This window comes from Coregonus lavaretus (assembly GCF_964263955.1).
Source record: "Coregonus lavaretus genome assembly, chromosome: 33".
Taxonomy (NCBI): domain Eukaryota; kingdom Metazoa; phylum Chordata; class Actinopteri; order Salmoniformes; family Salmonidae; genus Coregonus; species Coregonus lavaretus.
This window is the reverse complement of record NC_140020.1, coordinates 7,886,985-7,907,681: the sequence shown is the minus strand read 5'-3', so window position 1 is coordinate 7,907,681 and position 20,697 is coordinate 7,886,985. Positions and strand designations below refer to the sequence as shown.

Genomic DNA, 20,697 nt, shown 5'->3' with positions numbered 1-20,697 from the left:
AGCCTCATTTACTGCCTTTTAAAAAAACATAGCTGATATGGCTGACTTGCTTAAACAAATGTGGTTTCTACTGACAATTGAGATGTACAAACTATGGCATAAGGGGACGACAAGCGAATAAGAGGCAATCCGTAATTTTGATTAAGACATTAATGAGCGAGCTAGGATGGACGTAGTCAATATAACTATTTGTTCTGCACTTTTGAAATGTACAGTGACAGAATTCAGAACATGGGCCGTTCTTACAGTGTTCTCCCTGTACACCAAGTCAGAACCGTAGGATAAATAAAGGGGGCATATAAGCAGACAATGAAAGCTCTTACAATATTCAATGATTACATTTCTCTAAAACAGTTTATAGGCTACATGTGCACCACCAAATTAAGAGGGGAAAATAGACCAAATTATTAGGGTGAGGCACATGGGCTACTAACAGCTTACTACACAACATACACTTAGTATTACTTTCTTAGCTACAGTATACATATCTCCCTGGCATATTACATAATTTATGCAGCAGCATACAATACATTTTTGGACTCACCTTTTTGTGCTGTGCTCACATGAACAGGAAGGTGGGGCGGCGGTCCTTTGTGGGCAAATCTTGTCATCAAACTTTGTAATCAAAGTCTGGCATTCTCTGGATTTATGTTGCTTTCAAGACAACTGGGAACTCGGAAAAAAACAAGGTTGAATCATGATGATGTCAGTGATCTTCAGGTCGTAGCTCTAGAAAGAGGCCCAAGTTCCGGATTTACAATTCCGAGTTGGTTGACCGTTCAAAACGTATTTTCCCAGTCGGAGCTTGTTTTTCCCAGAGTTCCCAGTTGTCTTGAACTCACTGAAGTCAGATTTTGCAGTTCCGAGTTAACAGTCACCCCGCTCCTCCGCACACTCCACTGGCTTCCAGTTGAGGCTCGCATCTACTACAAGACCATGGTGCTTGCCTACGGAGCTGTGAGGGGAACGGCACCTCCTTACCTTCAGGCTCTGATCAGACCCTACACCCAAACGAGGGCACTACGTTCATCCACCTCTGGCCTGCTAGCCCCCCTACCTCTACGGAAGCACAGTTCCCGCTCAGCCCAGTCAAAGCTATTTGCTGCTCTGGCACCCCAATGGTGGAACAAGCTCCCCCATGACGCCAGGACAGCGGAGTCACTGACCACCTTCCGGAGACACTTGAAACCCTACCTCTTTAAGGAATACCTGGAATAGTATAAAAGTAATCCTTCTAGCTAGCTAAGATTTTGAAAGTATGATGTTGACATGATCAGTCCAATCAAAGCTACTGTAGATATAATGTGATTTGACGTAATTTTTTCTGTGGCCAATGATCTTGAGCCTTCTTGGATGGGCACTTCTAATGTAACTCTATGGCAGCACCCAAGGGGCTTGAATCTTTTAGCTTACATTGTTTGCAAACTGACATGTGACACGTATTAATGCCAAAATAACATTCAAAACATGTGGGGCTCTGTCCCACCTGCCCTGAATGATGGGTTGCCACTGCGTAGGGTCAGTGCAAATAGTTTGGGTAACCATTCATTGACTATTTAGCAGTCTTATGGCTTTCTGAAGGCACTGTATGTGTGTGTGTGTGGTTGCATGGCAATATTATTTTAGCTGTCATGTAACGTAAACAGCAAGATGATGAAGCTGTCATTTTGAACTAGAATCTGCTAGTGCTGCTTATCCTTGTTCAGACATCTCCGTGAATGTGTTATCTTCACTGTCAGTTACTGCACGTCTAATCGAACCCACACTCTGTTAACATTGGATTTCTGATCTCATCATCTGAAGGGATTTTAAATTAATCCCAAATTCACAGTGTGTCTCATCTCTCGCCCACAACAAAATCATGGTCCTGAAAATGAACACATGCCATCCACAACAAAATAACAATGTGTGCATCTCTCTCCTTCCATCCTCCCTTTCCTTCCCCCCCCCCCCCCCCCTCTCTCTCTCTCTCTCTCTCTCTCTCTCTCTCTTCCTCTCCCCTCCCTTCTCTTTCCCTCCCCGTCCACCGTCCCCCCTTCTCTACTCTACCCCCACTCCGTCTCTACTCTGCTCCAGGTCAACTTTGTGGTGTGCCAGTTGTTTGCCCTGTTGACAGCCTTCTGGTTCCGTCTCTATCTCCACCCCAGTATGACCAGTCCCTTCGTCAGACATGTGGTGGCCACGCTACTGGGATTCTACTTTGCTCTCTTCTGCTTCGGCTGGTGAGTCTCGCTACACACACACACGGACACACACGCATGCATGGACGCGCACACACACAGACTAGGGATGGGCACAGTTAATCGAATATCCGGATATCCGAATGGACGTTAGTATTTGATTACCTGAGTGAGTGCTGTAGGCCTATTTTAAAGGTGCTACACATAGATTTATTATTTTATTCTAAAACATCCTATGTGTAGCTCCTTTAACAATGAAAACCTCTGTCTAAATTAAATTAAATTAAATTATCCTTATGGCATTTTTACCTACAATGATATACCATGACATTTGAAATGATTGATTTCCTAAAACAAACTTTTGAAATTAGTTTTTATAACCGTGCGTTGAGCTACACTCTATACAGTTCCTTCGGAAACTATTCAGACCCCTTGACTTTTTCCACATTTTGTTATGTTACAGCCTTATTCTAAAATGGATTTCAAAAATAATAATCCTCAGCAATCCACACACAATACCCCATAATGACAAAGCGAAAACAGGTTTTTTGACATTTTTGAAAATGGCCAAACTGAGCAATCGGGGGAGAAGGGCCTTGGTCAGGGAGGTGACCAAGAACCCGATGGTCACTCTGACAGAGCTCTAGAGTTCCTTTGTCGAGATGGGAGAACCTTCCAGAAGGACAACTATCTCTGCAGCACTCCACCAATCAGGCCTTTATGGTAGAGTGGCCAGACGGAAGCAACTCCTCAGTAAAAGGCACCTGACAGCCTACTTGGAGTTTGCCAAAAGGCACCTAAAGACTCTCAGACCATGAGAAACAAGATTCTCTGGTCTGATGAAACCAAGATTGAACTCTTTGGCCTGAATGCCAAGCGTCACATCTGGAAGAAACCTGGCACCATCCCTAAGGTGAAGCATGGTGGTGGCAGCATCATGCTTTGGGGATGTTTTCAGCGGCAGGGACTGGGAGACTAGTCACGATCGACGGAAAGATGAACTGAATAAAGTACAGAGAGATCCTTGATGAAAACCTGCTCCAGAGCACTCAGGACCTCAGACTGGGGCGAAGGTTCCCCTTCCAACAGGACAACGACCCTAAGATAACGCAGGAGTGGCTTCGGGACAAGTCTCTGAATGTCCTTGAGTGGCCCAGCCAGAGCTTGAACCCAATCGAACATCTCTGGAGAGACCTGAAAAAAGCTGTGCAGCAACGCTCCCCATCCAACCTGACAGAGCAGTAGAGGAACTGCAGAGAAGAATGGGAGAAACTCCCCAAATACAGGTGTGCCAAGCTTGTAGCGTCATACCCAAGAAGACTCAATGTTGTAATCGCTGCCAAAGGTGCTTCAACAAAGTACTGAGTGAAGGGTCTGAATACTTACGTAAATGTAATATTTCTAAAAACCTTTTTTGCTTTGTCGTTATGGGGTATTGTGTGTAGATTGATGAGGAAAAACCCAAATTTAATCCATTTTAGAATAAGGCTGTAACGTAACAAAATGTGGAAAAAGGCAAGGGGTCTGAATACTTTCCGAAGGCACTGTATGCTGTGATGGCCAAACAGGTCGATTAGAGGGGAAAATAATACCCCCATTCGACACACTCTGCTCCGCTGCTCCATAATCTGATCACTGTCATTTCTGTAAGCAGGGGTTGTTTGGGAGTTTGGTTGTGTGAAACCTTAGACAGGAGTTTGTTGCGGAGCTACAACCAGATGGTTATGTTGTGTTTGTTCACATCTGATGCTATCAGGTTAAGTAGCCACTCAGGTTAAATGCATAGAAGGCCCTCCCTCGCCCTCCCTTCTGCAAATCTGACAACGACTCCATTCTCCTGCTTCCTGTTTATGAACAAAAGCTCAAACAGCAAGTACCAGTTATGCGCTCAATACGGAAGTGGTCGGATGAATAGACGCGAGGCTACAAGACTGTTTTGCTAGTACAGACTGGGATACAGTGCCTTGCAAAAGTATTCATCCCCCTTGGTGTTTTTCCTATTTTGTTGCATTACAACCTGTAATTGAAATTGATTTTTATTTGGATTTCATGTAATGGACATACACAAAATAGTCCAAATTGGTGAAGTAAATGAAAAAAATTACTTGTTTCAAAAAATTCTAAAAAATAAATAGCGGAAAAGTGGTGCGTGCATATGTATTCACCCCCTTTGCTATGAAGCCCCTAAATAAGATCTGGTGCAACCATTTACCTTCAGAAGTCACATAATTAGTTAAATAAAGTCCACCTGTGTGCAATCTAAGTGTCACATGATCTGTCACATGATCTCAGTATATATACACCTGTTCTGAAAGGCCCCAGAGTCTGCAACACCACTAAGCAAGGGGCACCACCAAGCAAGTGGAATCATGAAGAGCAAGGAGCTCTCCAAACAGGTCAGGGACAAAGTTGTGGAGAAGTACAGATCAGGGTTGGGTTATAAAAAAATATCAGAAACTTTGAACATCCCACGGAGCACCATTAAATCCATTATTAAAAAATGGAAAGAATATGGCACCACAACAAACCTGCCAAGTGAGGGCCGCCCACCAAAACTCACGGACCAGGCAAGGAGGGCATTAATGAGAGAGGCAACAAAGAGACCAAAGATAACCCTGAAGGAGCTGCAAAGCTCCACAACGGAGATTGGAGTATCTGTCCATAGGACCACTTTAAGCCGTACACTCCACAGAGTTGGGCTTTACGGAAGAGTGGCCAGAAAAAAGCCATTGCTTAAAGAAAAAAATAAGCAAACACGTTTGGTGTTCGCCAAAAGGCATGTGGGAGACTCCCCAAACATATGGAAGAAGGTGCTCTGATCAGATGAGACTAAAATTGAGCTTTTTGGCCATCAAGGAAAGCGCTATGTAAACCGAACACCTCTCATCACCCCGAGAACACCATCCCCACAGTGAAGCATGGTGGTGGCAGCATCATGCTGTGGGGATGTTTTTCATCGGCAGGGACTGGGAAACTGGTCAGAATTGAAGGAATGATGGATGGCGCTAAATACAGGGAAATTCTTGAGGGAAACCTGTTTCAGTCTTCCAGAGATTTGAGACTGGTACAGAGGTTCACCTTCCAGCAGGACAATGACACTAAGCATACTGCTAAAGCAACACTCGAGTGGTTTAAGGGGAAACATTTAAATGTCTTGGAATAGCCTAGTCAAAGCCCAGACCTCAATCCAATTGAGAATCTGTGGTATGACTTAAAGATTGCTGTACACCAGCGGAACCCATCCAACTATTTTTTATTTTTTATTTCACCTTTATTTAACCAGGAAAGCCAGTTGAGAACAAGTTTTCATTTACAACTGCGACCTGGCCAAGATAAAGCAAAGCAGTGCGATAAAAACAACAACACAGAGTTACATATGGGGTAAACAAAACATAAAGTCAAAAATACAACAGAAAATATATATACAGTGTGTGCGAATGTAGTAAGTTATGGAGGTAAGGCAATAAATAGGCCATAGTGCAAAATAGTTACAATTTCGTATTAACACTGGAATGATAGATGTGGAAAAGATGATGTGCAAATAGAGATACTGGGTGTGCAAATTAGCAAAATAAATAACAATATGGGGATGAGGTAGTTGGGTGGGCTAATTTCAGAATGGCTGTGTACAGGTGCAGTGATCGTGCATGAGTGAAGGAGGCTTTGTTGCGAAATAGGAAGCCGATTCTAGATCTAACTTTTGATTGGAGATGCTTAATGTGAGTCTGGAAGGAGAGTTTACAGTCTAACCAGACACCTAGGTATTTGTAGTTGTCCACATACTCTAGGTCAGACCCGCCGAGAGTAGTGATTCTAGTCGGGTGGGCGGGTGCAAGCAGCGTTCGGTTGAAGAGCATGCATTTAGTTTTACTAGTGTTTAAGAACAGAAGGAGGCTACGGAAGGAGTGTTGTATGGCGTTGAAGATCGTTTGGAGGTTTGTTAACACAGTGTCCAATGAAGGGCCAGATGTATACAAAATGGTGTCGTCCGCATAGAGGTGGATCCGAGCGTCACCAGCAGCAAGAGCAACATCATTGATATACACAGAGAATAGAGTCGGCCCGAGAATTGAACCCTGTGGCACCCCCATAGAGATGGCCAGAGGTCCAGACAACAGGCCCTCCGATTTGACACATTGAACTCTATCTGAGAAGTAGTTGGTGAACCAGGCGAGGCAGTCATTAGAGAAACCAAGGCTATTTAGTCTGCCAATAAGAATGCGGTGGTTGACAGAGTCGAAATGGGCAAGTTGCAGCGGAGGGTGCAGAGCTGTTGGCCGGGGTAGTGGTAGCCAGGTGGAAACATGGCCAGCCGTAGCAAAATGCTTGTTGAAATTCTCGATTATTGTAGATTTATCGATGGTGACAGTGTTTCCTAGCCTCAGTGCAGTGGGCAGTTGGGAGGGGTTGCTCTTATTTTCCATGGACTTTACAGTGTCCCAAACCTTTTTGGAGTTAGTGCTACAGGATGCAAATTTCTGTTTGAAAAAGCTAGCCTTTGCTTTCCTAACTGATTGTGTATATTGGTTCCTGACTTCCCTGAAAAGTTGCATATCGCGGGGGCTGTTCGATGCTAATGCAGTATGCCACAGGATGTTTTTGTGCTGGTCAAGGGCAGTCAAGTCTGAGGAGAACCTGGGGCTATATCTGTTCTTAGTTCTGAATTTTTTGAATGGGGCATGCTTATTTAAGATTGAGAGGAAAGCACTTTTAAAGAACAACCAGGCATCCTCTACTGACGGAATGAGGTCAATATCCATCCAGGATACCCGGGCCGGGTCAATTAGAAAGGCCTGCTCGCTAAAGCGTTTTAGGGAGCGTTTGACAGTGATGAGGGGTGGTCGTTTGACTGCGGACCCATTACGGACGCAGGCAATAAGGCAGTGATCGCTGAGATCCTGGTTGAAGACAGCGGAGGTGTATTTAGAGGGTAAATTTGTCAGGATGATATCTATGAGGGTGCCCATGTTTACAGATTTAGGGTTGTACCTGGTAGGTTCGTTGATAATTTGTGTGAGATTGAGGGCATCTAGTTTAGATTGTAGGTTGGCTGGGGTGTTATGCATATCCCAGTTTAGTTCACCAAGCAGTACAAACTCTGAGGATAGATGGGGGGCAATCAGTTCACATATGATGTCCAGGGCACAGCTCGAGGGGGGTCTGTAGCAAGCGGCAACAGTGAGAGACTTATTTCTGGAAAGGTGGATTTTTAGAAGTAGAAGCTCAAACTGTTTGGGCACAGATCTGGATAGTATGATAGAGCCCTGCAGGCTATCTCTACAGTGGATTGCAACCCCACCCCCTTTGGCAGTTCTATCGAGACGGAAAATGTTGTAGTTGGGGATGGACATTTCAGAATTTTTGGTGGCCTTCCTAAGCCAGGATTCAGACACTGCTAGAACATCAGGGTTGGTGGAGTGTGCTAACACAGTGAATAACTCAAACTTAGGGAGGAGGCTTCTGATGTTAACATGCAAGAAACCAATGCTTTTACGGTTACAGAAGTCAACAAATGATAGCTCCTGGGGAGTAGGAGTGATACTGGGGGCTGCAGGGCCTGGGTTAACCTCTACATCACCAGAGGAACAGAGGAGGAGTAGAATAAGGATACGGCTAAAGGCTTTAAGTACTGGTCTTCTAGTGCATTGGGTACAAAGAAAAAAAGGGGCAGATTTCCAGGCGTTGTAGAATAGATTCAGGGCATTATGTACAGACAAGGATATGGAAGGATATGAGTACAGTGGAGGTAAACCTAAGCGTTGGGTAACGATGAAAGAGATAGCATCACTGGAGGCACCGATTGAGTCGGTCTCCGCGTGTGTGGGGGGTGGGACAAAGGAGCTATCTAAGGCAGGTTGAGGTGGGCTGGGGGATCTACAGTGAAATAGTACAATAAGAAATAACTGAAACAGCAATAAGCAAGGCATATTGACATGGGAGAGAGGCATAAAGCAATCACAGGTGTTATTCGAGAGAGCTAAGACAACAGCTGGTAATGGCAACAAAGTTTGGGCTGAGGCTAAACATAAACAGGATGCGGTACTGTATAACTTGAAGGAGATGGAGCAGTTTTGCCTTGAAGAGTGGGCAAAACTCCCAGTGGCTAGATGTGCCAAGCTTATAGAGACATACCCAAAGAGACTTGCAGCTGTAATTGCTGCAAAAGGTGGCTTTACAAAGTATTGACTTTGGGGGGGGGGGGGGGGGGGTGAATAGTTATGCACGCTCAAGTTCTGTCTTATTTCTTGTTTTTTTTTCACACACAAAAAAATATTTTGCATCTTCAAAGTGGTAGGCATGTTGTGTAAATCAAATGATACAAACCCCCAAAAAATCAATTTTAATTCCATGTTGTAAGGCAACAAAATAGGAAAAATGCCAAAGAGGGTGAATACATTCGCAAGCCACTGTATGTTCCGGGATTCATCCTGTCACGGTCGTTGATGAACGGGTCAGACCAAGGCGCAGCGTGAAATGCATACATGTTTATTTTATAAAATAAACACACAAACAAAAACAACATAACGTGAAGTCCTCAGGCTAAACACCATACAAGCCTATACACGGAACAAGATCCCACAACTAATGATTACAAACAGGCTACTTAAGTATGATCCCCAATCAGAGACAACGAGCGACAGCTGCCTCTGATTGGGAATCACACCCGGCCAAACATAGAAACACAATACCTAGAATGTAAACATAGAACTAATAACATAGATCTCCACACCCTGACTCAACATACAAGAGTCCCATGAGGCAGGGCGTGACAGTACCCCCCCCCCCCCCAAAGTTGCGGACTCCGACCGCACAAACCTGACATAACAGGGTAGGGTCCGGGTGGGCATTCCGCCTCGGAGGCGGATCCGGCTCCGGGCGTGATGACCTCATTCTCTCAGCCTCCCCGTTGCGCCCCTGGTCTGGTCTGGACCTCGGCGCGCTGCTTCCCCTCTCCTTCCTCCCACGATGCACCAAGCCCTGTCTGGACCCTGGTGTGGGAGACCCCGAACCTGGAGAGGGGCTGACGCCTGGGTCTGGACTGGAGCCGCTGACCGGAGCTGGACTGGGCACCGATGGAGCGGACTGCTCTGGCTCCGGAGTGGAGCTGCTGACCGGAGCTGGACTGGACCCCGGTGGAGCGGACTGCTCTGGTTCCAGAGTGGATCCGCTGACCGGAGCTGGACTATGCACCGGTGGAGCGGACTGCTCTGGCTCCGGAGTGGAGCAACCGACCGGAGCTGGATCAGGCACCGGTGGAACGGGCACGGGCTGTGCCGGACTGGACACACGCACCACTGGTCTGGTGCGAGGAGCAGGCACGGGCCGGACCGGACTAGGAACACGCACCACTGGCTTGGTGCGAGGAACAGGAACGGGTCGGGCCGGACTGGGAACACGCACCACTGGTCTGGTGCGAGGAGCAGGAACAGGCCGGGCCGGACTGGGGACACACACCACTGGCTTGGTGCGGGGAGCAGGTACGGGGCGTACTGGACTGGGAACACGCACCACTGGCTTGGTGCGAGGAACAGGAACGGGCCGGGCCGGACTGGGAACACGCACCACTGGTCTGGTGCGAGGAGCAGGAACGGGCCGGGCCGGACTGGGGACACACACCACTGGCTTGGTGCGGGGAGCAGGTACGGGGCGTACCGGACTGGGAACCGGCGCTGGAGGTCTACGACTGTACCAGTCCTTTACACTCCGCGCCCTGTCCTCCTCCAGTGAGGACTCCTCCTTGAGCCCCCACGAGTGCAGTGGTCGGGGCTCCTCTCTGTCGATCCCCGACCACCCTTTTAGCCCCCCCCAAAACATTTCTTGGGGCTGTCTCTCCTTCTCCCCCCTGATCCCTTTCAGGGCCTCCATCTGCTTGGCCAGATCCTCTCTTATCTCCCTCCAAGTCCATACTCTCTGCTCCTCCTGGGCACGCTGCTTGGTCCATTGGTGGTGGGATCTTCTGTCACGGTCGTTGATGAACGGGTCAGACCAAGGCGCAGCGTGAAATGCATACATGTTTATTTTATAAAATAAACACACAAACAAAAACAACAAAACAACGTAACGTGAAGTCCTCAGGCTAAACACCATACAAGCCTATACACAGAACAAGATCCCACAACTAATGATTACAAACAGGCTACTTAAGTATGATCCTCAATCAGAGACAACGAGCGACAGCTGCCTCTGATTGGGAATCACACCCGGCCAAACATAGAAACACAATAACATAGATCTCCACATCCTGACTCAACATACAAGAGTTCCATAAGTCAGGGCGTGACACATCCGATAGCATTGAGGAGTTTACCACAACAGTCACAGGCTTCATCAATAATTGCATAGACGATGTCATCCCCACAGTGACTATACGAATGTATCCAAATCAAAAACGATGAATTACAGGCAATATCCGAGCTGGGCTAAAGGCTAGTGCTACCGCTTACAACGAACGGGACACGGACATGGACGCATACAAGAAAGCCCGCTACGACCTCCGACGAGACATCAAACATGCAAAAGGACAATATAGGAGGAAGGTGGAATCCTATTATTTGGCAGGGCTTGCAGATGATAACAGATTACAAAGGGAAATCCATCCGGGAGTTGCCCAGTGATGCAGAACTCCCAAACGAGCTAAATGCCTTTTATGCTCGCTTCGAGGAATACAACACTGTGTCTTGCGTGAAAGCCCCTGTTTTTCCGAATTACTGTGTGATCTCGCTCTCCGTGGCCGATGTGAGCAAAATCTTTAAACAGGTTAACAATCACGAGGACGCAGGGCCAAACAGAATACCAGGGTGCATTCTCAAAGCATGTGCAGACCAGCTGGCAAGTATCTTCACAGACGTTTTCAATCTCTCCTTCTCCCAGTCTGTAATCCCAACATGTTTCAAGCTGACCACCATTGTCCCAGTCCCAAGAGCTCCAAGGAAACCTATCGCCCTGTAGCACTCACATCTGTAATTATGAAGTGCTTTGAAAGGCTGGTCATGACACACATCAACCCACTCTAATTCACATGTCGCCCCAACAGATCCACAGATGACGCAATCTCAATTGCACTTCACACTGCCCTTTCTGACCTGGACAAGAGGGGAAATAACTATGTGAGAATGCTGTTCATAGACTACAGCTCAGCGTTCAATACCATAGTCCCCTCCAAGCTCGTCATTAAGCTCAGGGCCCTGGGACTGAACACCTCCATCTGCAATTGGATCCTGGACTTCCTGACGAGCCGGCCCCAGGTGGTGAGGGTAGGCAACAACACTTCCGCTGCGCTGACCCTCAACACAGGGGCCCCTCAGGAGTGTGTGCTTAGTCCCCTCCTGTACTCACTTTTCACCCACGACTGCGTGGCCACGCACGACTCCAACACCATCATCAAGTTTTCTGACGACACGACGGTGATAGGCCTGATCACCGACGGCGATGAGACAGCCTGCAGGGAGGAGGTCAGAGACTTAGCAGTGAGGTGCCAGGACAACAACCTCTCTCTCAACGTCAGTAAGACCAAGGAGCTGATCGTTAACTACAGGAGAAAGACGGGTGAGCACATCCACATCGACGGGGCTGTAGTGGAGCTGGTCGAAAGCTTCAAGTTCCTTGGCGTCCACATCACTAAGGACTTAACATGGTCCACACACACCCACACAGTCGTGAAGAGGGCACGCCAACGCCTTTTCCCCCACAGGAAGCTGAAAAGATTTGGCATGGGCCCTTGTATTCTCAAAAACGTCTACAGCTGCACAATAAAGAGCATCTTGACTGGCTGCATCACGGCTTGGTATGGCAAATGCACCGCCTTTGACCACAAAGCGCTACAGGGGCTGAGCTCCCTGCCATCCAGGACCTGTATATCACTAGCACATTAGAGGCTGCTGCTGCCTATTGAAATCACTAGCCACTTTAATAATGTTTACATATCTTGCACTACTCATCTCATATGTATATACTGTATTCTATTCTATAATATTCTACTGTATCTTAGTCCATGCCGCTCTGTCATTGCTTGTCCATATATGTATATATTCTTAAATTCCATTCCTTACTAGTTTTGTGTGTATTGGGTATATGTTGTGAAATTGTTAGATATTACTTGTTAGATGTTACTGCACTGTCAGAGCTAAAAGCAAAAGCATTTCGCTACACCCGCTATAACATCTGCTAAACACGTGTATGTGACAAATACAATTTTATTTGATTTATATCAGGTGGTGTCAGAGGAAGGCCTGAAAAAGTTACTCCAGCCACCCAAGCCATAGACTGTTCACTCTTCTACCGTCTGGCAAACGGTAGCGGAGCATCGGCTCTCGGACCAACAGGCTCCAAGACAGCTTCTAACCCCAAGCCATAAGACTGCTAAATAGCCATAAGACTGCTAAATAGTCAATGGTTACCCAAACTATCTGCACTGACCCTATCTTTACACTGACCCTACGCACACTCACTAGACTATACAGTGCCTTCAGAAATTATTCACACCACTTGACTTTTTCCACATTTTGTTGTGTTACAGCCTGAATTTAAAATGGATTAAATTGAGATTTTGTGTCACTGGCTTACACACAATACCCTTAAGTAGTGGAATAATGTTTTTGGATGGTGTATTAATACACCCAGTCACTACAAAGATACAGGTGTCCTTCCTAACTCAGATGCCGGAGAGGAAGGAAACCAGGGATTTCACCATGAGGCCAATGGTGACTTTAAAACAATTACAGAGTTTAATGGCTGTCATAGGAGAAAACTGAGGATGCATCAACAACATTGTAGTCACTCCACAATACTAACCTAATTGACAGAGTGAAAATAAGAAAGTCTGTACAGAATAAAAAATATTCCTAAACAGGCATCCTGTTTGCAGTAAGGTACTAAAGTAAAACTGCAAAATATTTGGCAAATAAATTATCTTTATGTCCTGCATACAAAGCGTTATGCTTGGGACAAATCCAACACAACACATCACTGAGTACCACTCTTCATATTTTCAAGCATAGTGGTGGCTGCATCATGTTATGGGTAAGCTTGTCATATGGGATATAGCTAAGCACAGGCAAAATCCTAGAGGAAAATCTGCTTCTGTCTGGGAGACAAATTCACCTTTCAGCAGTAACCTAAAACACAAGGACAAAATACAGTGGAGTTGCTTACCCAGACGACGTTGAATGTTCCTGAGTGGCCTAGTTACAATTTAGACTTAAATCGGCTTGAAAATCTATGGCAAGGCTTGAAAATGGCTTTCTAGCAATGATCAACAACCAAGTTGACAGAGCTTGAAGGATTTAAAAAATAATAATGTGCAAATATTGTACAATTCAGGTGTGCAAAGCTCTTAGATACTTACCCAGAAAGACTCACAGCTGTAGTCGCTGCCAAAGGTGATTCGAACATGTATTGACTCAGGGGAGTGAATACTGTAAAAACATGTTTTCACTTTGTCATATGGTGTATTGTGTGTAGATGGGTGAGAAATAAAATCTATATAACCCATTATGAATTCAGGCTGTAACACAACAACATGTGGAATTAGTCAAGGTGTTTTAATACTTTCTGAAGGCACTGTATATATCCACACTATATACACACTCACTCACTCACACACACACTACATTGACACTCCCACACAAAACCCGACACAACACAGACACACACTTTTACACTCATCATTTGCTGCTTTATTTTACCCTTATTATCTATCCTGATGCCAAGTCACTTTACCCTGCCTTCATGTACATATCTATCTCAAGTACCTCATACCTCTGCACATTGATCTGGTACTGGTACTCCCTGGAATGACTTAGTAGGACTGTGGATGGATGTGATAGGTAGTGGGACAATTAGAGTATTGACATGCTGCCTCTTGGTAACTGTTACTGAAACATTTCATAGAATTTTAAGCAAGCACTTTTTTTTTACAAGCTAGCATTTGGAAAAAGTTATCTTGACTGCCTCCAAGTACAGTTAAATGAGTGAAATAAATAAAGTAGGCCACTGAGTCCGTGTGTTTGTGTGTGTTTGTGTATAAAATGACCTAAATGGGACTCCCCCCTCTCTAACCTGATTAATGGGGTACCAAGGGAGGACATGCCAATATGTGTACGCCAATAGATATATCATCAGGCCAATATGCTGCTGGACTCTTCACCGACCAGTGCTCTCCACTCAGGGCTGAATCCATGTTTATTAGCGCTGCTAAAAGAGTTCTCTCATTAACATATCTGCTTTAATAAGACGAACAGGTCGATGGACCGATGGGGCCTGATGCAAATGAGGGCTGCGTCCCCAAATGGCACACTATTCCCTACATAGTGCATTTATTTTGACCAGAGCCCAATGGGCCCTTGTCAAAAGTAGTGCACTAAATAGGAAATAGGGTGCCATTTTGGATGCAGCCAGGGACTGAGTGCCAGGACGTTTAGTTGTAACACTGTAAACTCTAGGATTTAATTAGACCCACACACATATTTACAGGGGGTGCGTCCCAAACGGCACCCTATTCCCATAGGTCTCTGGTCAAAAGTAGTGCACTATGTAGGGAGTCAGGGTCACATTTTTATGGGGCGCCGTTTGTAGCATGCTGTACGTTGTGAAAAATGAATTCCCTGCCACAAAATGGCATGCAAACATTGCAATCTTTGTGTCCACAAAATGACACGTGGCCAAATGACGCCAAAACTAGACAAAACGTCTTTAATGGAAACAAGGACTGGATAAATGATTTGTATCACTAAATTATGTGCTTATGATGTATTGTTTATCCACTATGGCATTGCTAATTTGCTACTGTGGCCCAGTCATGCTGTTGAGTGTGTGTTATCGGTGAATGTGTGTGTAATCTTTGTGTGTGTAATCTGTGAATGTGTGTTAAATGAAGTTAATGTGCGTTTGATGCCAGGGACAAATGGTTCTCTCTAGGCAGACTGGGCACATGAATCTTGGCCCATTACTCTGTCAGGCACATACAGTGCCTTCAGAAAGTATTCACACCACTTTACCTTTTCCACATTTTGTTGTGTTACAGCCTGAATTTAAAATTCATTAAATGTAGATTTTTTTGTCACTGACCTGCACACAATACCCCATAATGTCAAAGTGGAATTATGTTTTTCTAAATTTTTACATATTCATTAAAAATGAAAAGCTGAAATGTCTTGAGTCAATAAGTATTCAACCCCTTTGTTATGACAAGCCTAAATAAGTTCAGGAGTAGAAATGTGCTTAACAAGTCACATAAAAAGTTGCATGGACTCACTCTGTGTGCAATAATGGTGTTTAACATGATTTTTGAATGACTGTCTCATCTCTGTACCCCACACATAAAAATATCTCTAAGGTCCCTCAGTCAAGCAGTGAATTTCAAACACAGATTCAACCACAAAGACCAGAGAGGTTTTCCAATACCTCGCAAAGAAGGGCACCTATTGGTAGATGGGCAAAATAAATGGAATATCCCTTTGAGTATGGTAAAGTTATTAATTACACTTTGGGTGGTGTATCAATATGCCCAGTTACTACAAAGATACAGGCGTCCTTCCTAACTCAGTTGCCGGAGAGGAAGGAAACCGCTCAGGGATTTCCCCATGAGGCCAATGTTGACTTTAAAACAGTTAGAGAATTTAATGGCTGTGATAAGAGAACTGAGGATGGGACAAATTCACCCTTCAGCAGGACAATAACCTAGAACACAAGGACAAATATACACTGGAGCTGCTTACCAAGACGACATTGTATGTTCCTGAGTGGCATAGTTACAGTTTTGTCTTAAATCGGCTTGAAAATCTATGGCAAGACTTGAAAATGAATTTTCTAGCAATGGTCAACAACCAACTTGACAGAGCTTGAAGAATTAAAAAAATAATAATGTGCAAATATTGTACAATCCAGGTGTGCAAAGCTCTTAGAGACTAACCCAGAAAGACTCACAGCTGTAGTCGCTTCCAAATGTGATTCTAACATGTATTGACTCAAGGGTTGGAATACTTATGTAAATGAGATATTTATGTATTTAATTTTCAATAAATTTGCAAACATTTCCAAAAACATGTGTTCACTTTGTAATGATGGGGTGTTTTGTGTATATGGGTGAGAAAATGAATTCAGGCTCTAACACAACAAAATGTGGAATAAATCAAGGGGTATGAATACTTTCTGAAGGCACTGTATATGGCACAGGGGACAGCGAGGATGGAGGGAAGGAGAGACAGGGAGGGTGGAGGAAATGGAAGACATGGAGGGTGAAGGGAATGGAAGACATCGAGGGTGGAGGGAATGGAAGACATCGAGGATGGAGAAATAGTGGATATTATGTCTGTGATTGATTATAAACAGTTAATCCCCTCTCTCTCTGTATTCAGGTATGCTCTCCACTTCCTGGTTCAGAGTGGGCTCACCTATGGCATCATGATCCTCACTGGAGTAGAACACATGCACAAGTAAGTCCAGTGTGTCTGTGTCTAGTTCTGTGTCTGTGTGTTCTAGTGCCTGTGCTTGTGTGTTGTCCAGGGTTTGAGTAATCTATGAAGGCCTATCTGAATTATGATGTGCAGATTGGCTACAGATGTCATGCTGGACTGACTCCAGAGCGGCCGTGGCTGCTGCTTTTGGACGAATAATGTTCAAAACACCCAGGAGAGGCATGCACACACACACACAGTGACTCGCAACATCATCCCAACATCACACACTGTGTTTCCCATCAGCCACTTCTTCACTTCTCAGAAATCACTCTCCGTGTGTCGACCTGTATATGCTAGCAGCCCACTGCAGCCGCCCGCTTTTATTTTTCAAATGTATATCTAACTGTTACACGCAGAGGTCATTGGAACACATTTCCCTCTGAATTTAATAAGGTAATTGGAGCAGCAAAAGTGTGATTAATCATACGTTCTTTATATGTGAGAGCCGTGCGTGTGTGCGTACATGCGTATGTGCGTGCGTAGCGTCACCGGTGAAATGCCACTAGCGTGCACCGCTAACTAGCTAGCCATTTCACACCGGTTACACTCACCCCCCTTTTGACCTCCTCCTTTTCCGCAGCAACCAGTGATCCGGGTCAACAGCATCAATGTAACAGTGTTGCTTCCGTCCCTCTCCTCGCCCCTACCTGGGCTCGAACCAGGGACACTCTGCACACATCGACAACAGTCACCCTCAAAGCACCGTTACCCGTCGCTCCACAAAAGCCGCGGCCCTTGCAGAGCAAGGGAAACAACTACTTCAAGGTCTCAGAGCGAGTGACGTCACTAATTGAAATGCTACTAGCGCGCACCGCTAACTAGCTAGCCATTTCACACCGGTTACACTAACCCCAGGTGTACTAATAGATACATACAGCAGCATGTCCTGGAATACTTAACTGAGACGTCTTGGCTAGCAGCTCCTGTCGCTAATGAAGTGAAAAGATCCGTTCCTGTCTGTCTGAGAGGGGAAGTGACTTGTAAGGCTCCGGCGTAAGCATTCTGGGGTGCGTTCCAAATGGCACCCTATTCCCTTTATAGTGCACTACTTTTGAACATAGGGCTCTGGTCAAAAGTGGTGCACTATATAAGGAATTGGATGCCATTTGGGATCCATCCCTGATGAGGGATTGAAAGCTGACCTGGAGATAATGATGATTGAGAGAGGAGGCTATCATGGCCATCATTCCATCCTGTTGCTTACCAGCTGTTGGCAGACATGTTTTGTTTTTCTCTGGCTTCATGATCACTGTAATAACGTCTTCTAATTCTTATTTCCCTTTGATCTCCTGTGTGTTATTGCTGGCTGCATCCACCACCAGTTGTTTTCTGACAAATGAGCATCAAAGCATATGAGCCTCCTCCAGCTCACCCCGTCTTTATCCTCTGCTAGCCCAGCTGGGGCTCTCCCTGTCCTCCCCCCTCCCCTCTCCCTGTCCTCCCCCCTCCCCTCTCCCTGTCCTCCACCTTCCCCTCTCCCTGTCCTCCCACCCTCCCCTCTCCTGTCCTCCCCCCTCCCCTCTCCCTCTCCCTGTACTCCCCACCCTCCCCCCGTCCTCCCCCCTCCCCTCCCCCTCCCCTCCCCCCTCCCCTCCCCCTGTCCCCCCCCTCCCTGTCCTCCTCCTCCCCTCCCCTCCCCTCTCCTGTCCTCCCCTCTCCTTTCCTCCCTCCTCCCCTCCCCTCCCCTGTCCTCCCCCCCTCCCTGTCCTCTCCCTGTCCTCTCCCTGTCCTCCTCCCCTCCCCTCTCCCTTTCCTCCCTCCTCTCCCCTCTCCCTTTCCTCCCTCATCCCCTCTCTCAATTGTCCTCCCTCCTCCACCCGAGTCTCTCTATCCTGACCTTAGTGGTCTGCAGGGAGCTCGACTGCATGCGTCATCGCCACGGAGTGTGTGAACAGACTGTGAGAGTGTGGTGTACTCCCAGAGACTTGAAACATGTCTCGCCTAACACACACACACATATACACACACACTTATTTCCTCCCTATGGGGATGTGTGTGTTGTGCACATGTACTGACTGTACAGCTGTCTGGGACTATGTCCCAAATAGCACCCTATTTCCATCCCCTATGGGTTCTGGTAGTACACTAAATAGGGAATAGGGTGCCATTTGGGAGGCTGTCTGTGAGTAGCAGGGCCATTATATCCACTGTGCCTCCTTACTGAGTTCAGAGCAGAGGAAGGGAGGGAGAGGGGAAGAGAGACGGAGAGGGGAAGAGAGAGAGGGAGAGGGAAGAGAGAGGGGATGAGAAAGAGAGAGGGAGAGGGGAAGAGAGAGAGAGGGAGAGGTAGGAAGAGAGAGAGGGGAGGGGGAGAGAGAGGGAGAGGGGAAGAGAGAAGGAGGGAGAGGGGAAGAGAGAGGGGATGAGAAAGAGAGAGGGAGAGGGGAAGAGAGAGCGAGGGAGAGGTAGGAAGAGAGAGAGGGAGAGGGGGAGAGAGAGAGAGGGAGAGGGGAAGAGAGAGGGGATGAGAGAGAGAGAGGGAGAGGGGAAGAGGTAGGAAGAGAGAGAGGGAGAGGGAAGAGAGAAGGAGGGGAGAGGGGAAGAGAGAGGGGATGAGAGAGGGAGAGGGGAAGAGAGAGAGAGGAGAGGTAGGAAGAGAGAGAGGAAGAGGGGAAGAGAGAGAGAGGGAGAGGGGAAGAGAGAGAGAAGGAGGAGGGGGAAGAGTGAGAGATGGAGAGGGAGGAAGAAAGAAAGAGAGGGAGAGGGGAAGAGAGAGAGAGGGAGAGGTAGGAAGAGAGAGAGGAAGAGGGGAAGAGAGAGAGAGGGACAGGGGAAGAGAGAAGGAGGGAGAGGGGAAGAGTGAGAGATGGAGAGGGAGGAAGAAAGAAAGAGAGGGAGAGGGGAAGAGAGAGAGAGGGAGAGGTAGGAAGAGAGAGAGAGGGAGAGGTGAAGAGAGAGAGAGGGAGAGGGGAAGAGAGAAGGAGGAGAGGGAAGAGAGAGAGAGGGAGAGGGGAAGAGAGAAGGAGGGAGAGGGAGAGGGGAGAGAGAGAGAGGGAGAGGGAAGAGAGAAGGAGGGAGAGGGAGAGGGGAAGAGAGAGAGAGGGAGAGGGGAAGAGAGAGGGATGGAGAGGGCAATAGAGAGGGAGAGGTAGGAAGAGTGAGAGATGAAGAGAGAGAAGGGAGAGCGAGAGGGAGGGAGGGAGGGAAGGAGAGAGAGAGAGAGAGAGAAGAGAGAAAGAAAGAAAGAAAGAAAGAAAGAAGAAAGAAAGAAAGAAAGAAAGAAAGAAAGAAAGAAAGAAAGAAAGAAAGAAAGGAAGAAAGAAAGAAGAGGGTAGGCTAGGTGTAGATGAGGATGAGAGAGTGAGATAAAGAGGGAGGAAGAAAGATGGAGAGAGATGTGTCAAGGACATGCCAAGCTTTAGCTAGTGCATACAGATCAACACAGAGCCCACCAATCCCCGCTCTGCTCAATAATGAGACAGCAGGAGCAGGTGTGTGGCTGGCTGACTGGATGGCAGACTGGTTGACTGACTGGTTGACTGGATGGCTGACTGGCTGACTGAATGACTGGCTGACTGGCTGGCTGACTGACTAGCTGACTGGCTGACAGACTGGCTGGCGACAGGCTGGCTGACAGACTGGCTGGCTGACAGACTGGCTGACAGAATGGCTGGCTGACAGAATGGCTGGCTGGCTGACTGGCTGACAGACTGGCTGACAGACTGGCTGACAGACTGGCTGACAGAATGACTGGCTGGCTGACTGGCTGGCTGACTGGCTGGCTGACTGGCTGTCTGGCTGACTGGCTGAGACACAAGCTGCTCTATATCCTGCTGGGATGATTATGGGATTTTGTCACCTTAAAGAGAAACATGACAAGGAAGTTGAACGTCATTATTTGACTGATATACCCGGATTCCCTGTTGTCATCCATGTGTTCTGTTTTTATTTCCCCCTTCTCTCTTTACTGTCATTAATGCAGAGGCTGTGTAGCGTAACATATCCTGTATCAGTCTCATTAGGCTCTGTTACCAAACCACTTAATGAGGCTCATCATTCATGTTAATTGTCATGAGAATGCCATGCAGCACCACAGCACCACATCACCATAGCACCACATC

At 46.7% G+C, this 20,697-nt stretch overlaps 1 protein-coding gene across 1 annotated transcript in view; it reads left to right on the top strand.

Annotated features, from left to right (window-relative positions):
- Window positions 1-20,697, top strand: part of LOC311108319 (lysophospholipid acyltransferase 2-like) — a 71,207-nt gene that overhangs the window by 33,424 nt on the left and 17,086 nt on the right. Inside the window, exons 2-3 of the mRNA XM_084150947.1 lie at window positions 2,077-2,222; window positions 16,535-16,612. Of these exons, the coding sequence (XP_084007073.1) occupies window positions 2,077-2,222; window positions 16,535-16,612 (224 nt within the window). The remainder of the gene's footprint in view (window positions 1-2,076; window positions 2,223-16,534; window positions 16,613-20,697) is intronic.